General features: G+C 61.3%; 1 protein-coding gene and 1 long non-coding RNA gene across 3 annotated transcripts; one reads left to right on the plus strand and one right to left on the minus strand.

Moving 5' to 3' along the window:
• The first annotated feature begins 2,680 nt into the window (after positions 1–2,680).
• On the plus strand, positions 2,681–6,556 carry LOC140606563 (uncharacterized). Of its 2 annotated transcripts, none has more exons than XR_012008904.1 (3): positions 2,681–2,982; positions 4,914–5,160; positions 6,077–6,556. It is a non-coding gene; the product is annotated as an uncharacterized lncRNA (long non-coding RNA). The 2 variants fall into 2 exon arrangements; XR_012008905.1 differs by lacking the exon at positions 2,681–2,982 and adding an exon at positions 2,999–3,669.
• NXPH3 (neurexophilin 3) lies at positions 3,679–7,987 on the minus strand. The gene is made up of 2 exons (XM_072780152.1): positions 7,762–7,987; positions 3,679–5,380 (listed from the first exon to the last, which is right to left on the minus strand). The coding sequence occupies exons 1-2, from the start codon at positions 7,813–7,815 to the stop codon at positions 4,676–4,678; spliced, it is 759 nt and encodes a 252-aa protein (XP_072636253.1). The 5' UTR covers positions 7,816–7,987; the 3' UTR covers positions 3,679–4,675.
• Positions 7,988–9,281: the final 1,294 nt, after the last annotated feature.

A 9,281-nucleotide genomic window follows, 5' to 3' on the forward strand; every position in this document is an offset into this window, starting at 1 on the left:
TCCAGCCCAGGGCCCTTCCACCCAGCTACGCCAGGAGCAAGGCTGAAGCTGATAAGTCCACATCCAAAAACAAAGGAGGAAGAAATCATATTTGTCGAGTAAGTCATTTAGTTTTTCCCCCAATGCTTCAATGTAGGTAGATCCCTAGGTTTTCACCTAAGGAGGTGTGGCAGACGATGTCCTTTGCCCAAAGCCACCCAGCTAATGAACTACAGACCCAGGATCAGGACACAGATATAAATTCCTGCAGCACATATGTTGCCGGTTCAGGGGCAGCCTCTGTGGTTTGCGAGGTGCCAGCTGGTCCTTTGGGACCATCTAGCCAGGTGGCCCTGAGATGATGGACTGGAAAGCTTTGAAGTAGGCATCCGTCACTTGGATCATCCGGTCAGCTTTTGAGCTTGGCAGGCCGACAGGAAATGGGCCCCCATGGAACCAGAGCCCAGCCCCCGACCACTGACTGCCAGGTCTCCTCTGGCATTTACGCCTTAAGGATGACGGCAGCTGCCACTCCAGGACTTTGGCATAATTGACAGGTGCCACCCCCGCCCAATCTTGCCTCCTCCCTGGTGGGGCTGGTGGGGCCTCTCTTTGCCTGTCACCCCACTCCCCCCACCCCCCACCCCCATTCTCTTGCTGTACCACGGGACTCAGAGTCTCTAGAAGTAACATTTCTCTCTCCCACTCCCAGTCATGGCATTGGATCACTTCCCAACACAGTAGCAACTGGTTCACTGTGTCTCCCACAACCCCCTATAGCTACCTAACTTGATAATCTAGGTCCCTGGTCACCCCCTGACCTTCAGCTGCCTCCACCCCCATGCATACCCTTCCCCCACTTCCCTACCCACCCACCACCTCGTGCATCTCTGAGCAATGGGCCCTCGCCTCAGGAGACTGCCACACGCAAGGTCACCAGCATCCCTGCCAAGGACGGGGAAGGGGGTGACTCAGTTCCCGCTTGCTCATCCTAGGGAGGAAAAATGAGGGGGAAGGAGGAGAGAAGAGGGACCTAGACACCTATTGCTTTTGCCTTAAGCTTCATTCAGAGGAAGACTCAGCTTTGCTGCCAGTTGACCTAACATGGATTCCCTCTTGTCAGCTTCACAGACGGCTGGGAAGATTCGCCCCATCAGAGATGGGGACAGTGAGACCTAGACAGTACCTGCCCCCAAAGCCAAAGGTCAGAGGCAGCCTCCACGTGTTCTGGGAGCAAGCTTTCCTCCCTAGGTCCATATTGCAGTGCTTGCCCTCAGGAAACTCCAGTCTGATGAGGGAGGCACAGATGCTGGCCTCACGGGCTTTTCAATCAGATGTGGGGTTACAGACCCCAGCTCCTCAGTCTCATAGGGTGATTTGGGCCATGACCTCAAAGAGCATTCAATCTGCTAGGCTTGCTCCACTCAGATGAAGGAGACAAGGACTCTGCCCTGGGGAAGCTCCCCAGCTAGGTTGAGCAGATAGATGGCACAGCTGGACCACAGGACCAAAGGCCCTGTCACTGAAGTGCAGTGGTGGGGGAGGCCGAAGGGTTGGGTAGGGGAAGGACCTAGAGCTTCTTTTCTGGAGCTTTCCTTCCAGAGGAATCTGCTCTCCAGTGTTTGGCAAGATCAAGCAGCAGTTTATGTAGTGCCTGGTGGGGATCCATCTCCCTGGGGAGGATGTCACAGACATTGCTCACCAAGGGGGCAGAGGTTGGCGCCCTCGTGACGAGAGGCAGTTGTGTAGACCCCTCACCTTTGTGAGGACCACAGGGCATAGGAAATATCTGGTGGTGGCAAGAATATCAGGACCCAAAGGTCTATTCCACAAGACTTACAAATCAGGAGAAAATCTATTAGCAAGATCCTAGCCGAGAAGAGCAGCCAGGTTAGTGTGGCAGAAAAGGAGGGATGAGGCAGTGGAGTGTGCGCGAGGGTGAAATGAAGTTATTAAAATGAACCCATCCCCTGCTCAGACGGAATGTGTGCCAGGCAGGCCAGCCCTCCAGCTGTCCACAGCATCTGGCTCTCCATGAAAGAGGAGCCAGAGGGGGTGGGTCAGAGCATCCCCCGGTCCTGCTAATAGTTCAGCCAGGCCAGGTGAGGAGGGTCAGGACCGCTGCCCTCCTCTTCCTCCGGTGCCCACAGGGTGCGGGAGGCAGTGGTGTTTGGGAGGCATCCACAGGTAAGAGTTCCCCAGGTTCCAGCAGCCCCGAGCCCCCCACCCAGGGGGGCCTGAGCCCCTGGGCCTGCCTGAATTCCAAGCACCTGTCCCAAGGTGGGAAAGGAGAGAGTGGCATGGCCGGGTGGGAGGAGTGTCACAAATCTCTGCTCAGGAGAGGTGGCCCCAGGAGGCACGATGCAGGGGAAAGCTGGAACAGGAGTGTGAGCTTGAGTCATGTGCCCTTTCTGGGTCACTTCATAAGCAAGGTGGCTTCTAAGGCCTCGTCCAGCTCTAATCTGCAGTGAGAGGAGCAAGGGGGCTGTGCTGAGTGCTGGTGGGCAGGGGAGACAAGCTAGGAGTGGCAGGACCACCTTCCCTTCATGCTAGGACTCTCCTAGCTGTGGCTGCATGGCCAAAAGGGACCCAGGGGGCCTGAGTGCTGCCCCCCCAAGTGAGCAGACCTCAGATGACCTTAGAGAGGGCATTGTGATCTTGGTACCCGGGGCTCAGTGTTCTGCGCACTGAGCCTCAAAGGGCCCAGCTGACTCCCGGGCGAGGCGCCACGGGCAGACATCCTTCCCAAGGCCTTCCCATAGGCTGGGGCAGGAGAATGGCTGCTCCCAGGCCTCCTTCTGTCCCCACTTCCCCCCAACCTGGCCTGTTGCCGTACTAGCACATCACCAGACTGAGAAACCAACACTCCGATTCTCTGAAAGGACCCTTCCAGGAGGTTTCCCCAGGAGAAGCAGCTGGAAGTCACAGTGGGGAGAGAGCCTCAGAGGTGTCTCTTCATCTTAGGGAGCCAGAGCCAGAGCCAGAGAGGAACACAGAGGTCATGTGAGTGGTCCTCAGAGTGTGGGCCCTGGGCCAGTAGCATCAGTATCCACCCTGGGTCCTTGTCAGAAGGGCAAATCCTTGCACCTCACCCCAGCCCTACTGAATTAGAAACTGGGGCCCAGAAATGCATGTGTTAAACGATGCTCCCAGTGATTCAGATGCCCACTCACATTGGAGAAGCTCTGGGTGGGGCAAGCTCCTCAGTTTACAAAGAAGCGGAAAGAGACCCAGAGAAGAGAATGGACTTATCTGAGCCCACGGAGCAAAATACTGATGGCGAGAGCAAGGTTCCCCCACCCCGGGCCCACCCAGATAATAGCCTAGGGAGGCCAAGGAATACAATGGCCCATCCCACCTACTAGCTCTTCCTCCCCATGCTGCTTTGCAGCCGCTGCCCCCCTACACCCAGGAGCGTGCCAAGCAATGTCTGCCCAGCCTTCCCGAAGGCTCCAGAAAGGGGGCTGGAGAGGGAAGCCCCAAAGCTGTCAGTGAGTGGCAGCTCCAGCAGCTATGGGAGCCCCACAGCTCTGGTCTCCAGGAGATGTCCTGCTGCCATCTGAGCAAGGCTGGCTGGACATGGGGCACCCAGGGCCCTTCCCTGCCCCAGACAATTCGGAATCCAATGCCTTGGGAAAGCTTTATTCCCGATTCCAGAACAAGACTCTGCACACAGAAGTCGACAATCAGGTGATGTCACACCCCGCCCACCCCTCCCCCACCCACAGACAGACACCATGGAACAGGTCCAGCACGCCCTTGACCATCTGGCGGCCCCCAGCCCCATGGGCCAAGAGGGGAGCTGCTGGCTCTACCCAGGTGAGCCCCAGGCGGACAGGCAAGGCTCACCCACTGGACAAGGACACTCCTAGAGGAGCCAGCAAGGGATGGCGTAGCAGAGGGACACGGCGCAAGGGTGGGCTTCCATCTGTGGCCTTGGTGTTGGGAGACCCACAATCACCCTCTGTCTCAGCTTAAGGATGGGTGTCCCATCAGCACAAGGGTGAGCAGGGTGTGGGGGTGGGCAGCAATGGCAGGAGAGGGAATCTTGGAAAGGTATGGCCTGGCTGGGAACAGATGGTCTATTTGTCAAGACATCAAGAAGACTTCAAGGGTCACCACTTCAGCCTCAAGCCAAGCTCAGTCCATAGTCTAGGTCAAGGGCTTACGGGGGGCCGCCTCAGGGAGGCCCTCCCCCTACCCAGAGCTGGTGCCCAGGCAGCCCCATCTCTGCCATCCTTTGTTGCCTACTTGGTGTCCACGCTGGTGAAACGCCCCTCTCTTTGTTGCTGTTCTTCCTCAGGATGGCAAAGAGGGAGCCAAGGCTTTAGGCTCCTCTCCATCACTTTATTGGGGCCACACTGGTCTGACTTCCCCAGGGACCTCCTGGACCCAACATCTTCCCGTTGCTTGGTGGGGAAGCCCCGTGGGACTGCCCAGAGAACCCACTCCTCCTCCAGTGCTCATGTGTCCCAGTCGCTCCACCACCTCAGGCTGGGGCCAACACTCAGGACCCCTTCCCCACCACCACCTGCGACTTGGCCCTGGCCCCACTTGGCATCTCCTCCTCTCCACCCACCCTCCCTGCCTGAGGTCCCCCCGGTCCCTTCCCTGCCCAGTGTCCAGCCAGATGGCCTCCTCCGTTGGGCAGGCCTGTCCTTCCAGCCCCAGCCTGGCCTCTGCGGCCCGCCCAGGGTCACCCGGAGGGGTAGTAGGGAGTATCGCTGTGGTAGTTGTAATCTGGGCACACCTTCTGGACCAGCCTATAGTCTGTACTGTAGAAGGCGATGTAGACGCAGACGACTTTGAAGGGCTGGGAGCAGCTCCAGGTGGCCGAGCTCTGAGCGTGGTCTCGGGAGCAGGTCTTGGCTGGGTCGTGGGTGCAGAGCGAGGTCCGGCGGCCCCTTTCCACCTTCTCCCACTCCATCCGGCAGTTGAAGATTTTGGAGGCCTTGGCTTCGATGAAGATCTGCTGCTCCTGGTGGAACTCTACAGCTTTACTGGGGGGCACGAGGCTGATGGAGATATTGCCCTGGCCTGTGGCGTTGTGTCGGAAGTGGACGCTGAAGGTCCCGTTGCCGTGGTCCACAATCTTCCCCGTGACGAGCAGGTTCAGAGCCACCGTCTTGATGTTGGAGTAGAAGTCACCCCAGCCAAAGATTTTCTTCACCTTGGCCGAAGGTGGGGGGCTGAGGTTTGGGCGATTGGGAGGCTGCCCAAGGACCCCCCATGCCTCCCCAGGCGGAGCCAGCAGCCCTAGGAGGGTGGAGTTGGCCATGGGGCGGGACTTAGGTGAGATGTGGCCCCGCTTCCGAGGCATCCGGGGCCGGGGCTGGCTCTCGTGGTCGTCGCGCTCAGGGTCCTCTGAGCCGGGAGGGCCATCATCCTGGCCATAGATGACCTGTGAGGGGAGTTGGGAGGAGAGTGAGAGCCCTGTCCCTGAGGACCCAGGAGTTCTGGTCGCTGTTTCCCACCAACAGCCTGACCCTTCTACCGCTCTGAGGCTGACGGATCCCTGCACATCACCCACTTACGCTAGGGGCTGGGTGTGTACACTCTGGCTTGTGTCATGGTCCCATCTCGCCTTGTGACATTCAGGTGGCCTCCATCTCCTCCCCGCCACTGTCCTGCCTCTGGCCACTACTCCAAGTCTGGAAAGATGGTCGAGAATGCTCTCCCATGGGCCATGGCACCAGAGAAACACAGCCCCTGCTCCTGGGGAGTCTCCAGTCTGATGGGGGAGGCCCAGCTTCCGATCTTGGGAATGGCCCTCAGCTGATGTCAGAAGCATAGCCCTGCGCTGACGCAGGAGAGGTTGTAAGGTCACGATTTCACAGAGGAAATTCCCTGCCTCAGAGAAATTCACAAGGCGATGGGGAGGCATAGTTACTGCCCTCAGGGAGCCCTGAGTGGAATAGGAGAGCCCCATCCCTGTGCTGGGAGAGCCCCGGTTGACAGGAGAAGGGCAGCCCCTGCTTTTTGGCACTCCCTAGTCTGTGGGATGAGACATCGCCCCCCTTATCCTAGGATATTCCATCCCCCGAGGTTAAGAGAATTAATAGAACCCAGTGACATTTTCTCCCATGTGCAAATGCAGTTTAGGTTTTGGCAGAAGGAATAAGAGGAGCTCAGGAGTGAATTCCACACTCAGGATGGCCAAGATATGGAAGGTCAAAAACTCTGAGGATCACCGATGATGACACACCCCGACACCGTTGCTCCAAGAGGCAGGAGTTCTTATTATGCCCGTTCTACAGATGAGGCCACCAGGACTCAAAGGTTACATCCCTAGAAGGCTAAGTCACAGAGGGTCAGCCCTCCGATTCACCCCTCACTTCTGGCCTCATGGACCACATAGGTCCGTTTATGGAGGTTCTGTCCAAGCTCCATCCCCACCTGGAATCTTCTGCCAAACTGCCAAGGCTTGGCCAGCATCTGCTGGATCAGCCATGGCAACAGGCAACACCTGGGAAGGCCTCCTGGAGGAGCTGTGGGGAGGGCCAGCAGGACAGCGTGACCCAGCTCAGACACGGGACAGCTCAGGAGGGCATCAGGGAGTAGACAAGGTTTCCTGAGGGCAGCCGCCTGGTGTGTGCTTACTCAGCTTCTAAAGAGAGTACTCCCCCCTAGGTGTCTGCGTTAGAGCCCCAGGGGCACCAGCTCACAGCTGGGCAGCCTGTAGGTTTGCTGGTGACCCCTGGGGTGAGGATAGGGGGATGCCTGAGTGCTGGGCTCTGGAGGGCTCTGGGGCCCCGGGGTCTTCATGCCCCCCACCCGGGCCCTGGCTATGCCTTTAGAGATGTGCTAGGTGGCCCTGCCTGCTAGGCCCAGGGGTAGGGTAGAGAGGGGCAGCCAGGAGGGGGGGTTCCGCGGGGACTGGGACCTGGGGCTGCAGACCCTTGTTTACTTGGCCACGGGGTCGCAGCTGAATGGCTGGAGGGTGGGGAGTGGGACAGCAGGTGTGGATAGGCGAAGGGAAGGGTGCTTCCACTGTGGCAAAGGGAGGTGGCACAGAGCGGGTGGTTATTGTTTTGAGGAAACGGGCAGGTCCAGATGTGGGGCCGAGGCTTCTCCACGGCAGGACTGGGGGCGGGGGCGGTCGGAGGGGAGCGAAGCCCGCGGCGGGGGGCCGGGGTGGGAGTCCCGGGCGTCCCGGGCGGCAGGACGCGGCGAGCGAGCGCACGGGGAGCGGGCTCTGGGCGCTCCGCTCAGCTGCCGCGGGCGCCCGGGGCGGGAGCCGCCTGCCCAGGTCCTGTGGGGCTCGGGCCGCGCGCAGCCGGGAGAGGAGAGGAAAACAACAGGCGGGGAGGGAGGGAGCGGGAGGGAAGGCGCGAGCGGGGGCCGCGGGGCCGCCCCCCGCCTGGACAGGCTCCGCGCGCCGAGGGACCCAGGTCCCGGGCCCTCGGGGTCCCCGCGGTCGGGGAAGAGCCCGCGGCCCCAGACCTGGCAGGTGGTCGGCCCCGCCACCCACCCACTCCCCTTCCGCGCGTCCCGGGGCTCCGGGACCCGGTCGGGTAACCCTGGGCGCCCCGCGGCTGGCCTTTTCCCTCGTGCCGGTCGCACCTCCCGCCGCCGGCGGCCGAGTGGGTGGGCCAGCCGAGCACCCTCTCCCCGCCCCTATTAACCCTTGCGGTCCGGTCTCGCTCCTCGGACCCGCCCTCTCCCCCAGCCTCCGGGCTTCCCCTCCATCCCCGGGATGTCGGGGGCAGGGAGAAAGTTTCCGGGCTCTCCCCCGTCCTCCGGGCCCCCGCCCCTCGGCGCAGCTCCCCGCGGGCCACTCACCAGATAGAGGCTGCCCTGCACTAGGAACACGAAGCAGCAGCGAGTCAGTTGCATCTTCCTCCTTCGCTGTCGGGCCCCTTTCTCTCCTCTTTTCCTGCCGGGCTCCCAGGCCCCTGCCTCGCCCCTGCTGCCTCAGGCGCGCCGTCCCATGCTCCGGTCCCCCGCTGCTCGCGGCCCTCCCCTCCGCCGGTCGCCCGGGACCGACCCCGCCCCCTCCGGGCCAGCTGTGCAGCCGCCGCCCCCCTCCCTGGGCCCAGCTGCGCGCGGCGCGGCCCCCTCTCGAGGTCCCAGATGTGCGCCCCGAGCGCCTCGAAGGGCCCCAGCCGCGCGCTGCCTCTGCCGCTCCAGATCCGCGCTCGGCGCCCCCCTCGGTCCAGCGGCGCTGCTCTCGCCCAGATGTGCTGGGGACCCGCGCGCGCGCCCGTCCCTGGCGCTAATTCCCCAGACCAGACGGCCCCTCCCGCCCCGTCGCGGCGCGCCCCCTGGCGGACGCCCCTGGCCGCGCCGAGCCCCGCCGCCCGCTCCCCGCGCAGCACCCCGCCAGACTGGAGCGCTCCTGGCGCCCTGGCGGCTCCGCTTCCTCGTCCCTCCCACCGGCGGCGGCGGCGGCGGCAGGTACGGTGAGCCCAGCCGGTACCTCCGGAGTTAACTCCTCCCCTGCCGGCCTGCAGCCGGGGGACCTAGGACGAAGGGGGCAGGACGCGGGGGCGGGGGACGTGTCGGCGAGGAGGCGAGAGGATGGTGGCCCTGGGATAGGGACCCTACCCTTTGCATCCCCCTGGCAAGGCGCCTGTTCCTCCGCAGCGGGCATTGGGAACCTGCTGCCCTACCCTGCACCCCAGGAGACCTGGACTTGGGAAAGGTTATTTTTTCCAAACCCATTCCAACAGCCAAAAAAGCACGTCAATAACGAGTAGCCTATCCCCACAGCTGAAAGTCACTCTCTCTGCAAGACTCGCTTTTGTGCTGAGGGAAGTTCTTCTAGATGTCTAGCTTGTGCTCCCTTGCTATAATGTCAGTTTCTTTCTCTTCTACTTTACTCGGAGGGGCTACGATAACCAGCCCCCACCACTCTGTCCAATCACTGTGATGGGAAACTTTTGGCCAGAGCCCTGGATGAAAAGGTCACTCGGGGCCAGGCTGAATTCTGGGGCTGGGGTGAGAAGCTGAGGACTAGGCAGGTAAGGTCTCCCTGAAAGCTGTGTCTGTGCTTTTCACTACATACCCTCCCTGGGACCCAGGGACTGACCAGGCTGGGACACGGTGCTCCTATCCCAAGGGGTCCTTTGTAATCTCTGACCTCTGCAAACCTCCAGGGCCAGGAGGAAGAGCAGGGCCCTGATCTGAAATCCCCAAAGGCCGGGGGGCAGGGGGGAGGGGGAGAGGGGTCCTGTCCTCCATCATCCCACTCATATCTGTGTTTCCTTGCTGGAATTCCAGGACCCTCTTAGTCCTTAGAAAAAGCAAAGGTCAAGTCCTAGCACCCCTGGAGGCTGTGAGGGTGAGGAGGTACCCCAGCA

Source organism: Canis lupus, chromosome 16, assembly GCF_048164855.1.
Source record: "Canis lupus baileyi chromosome 16, mCanLup2.hap1, whole genome shotgun sequence".
Lineage (NCBI taxonomy): Eukaryota > Metazoa > Chordata > Mammalia > Carnivora > Canidae > Canis > Canis lupus.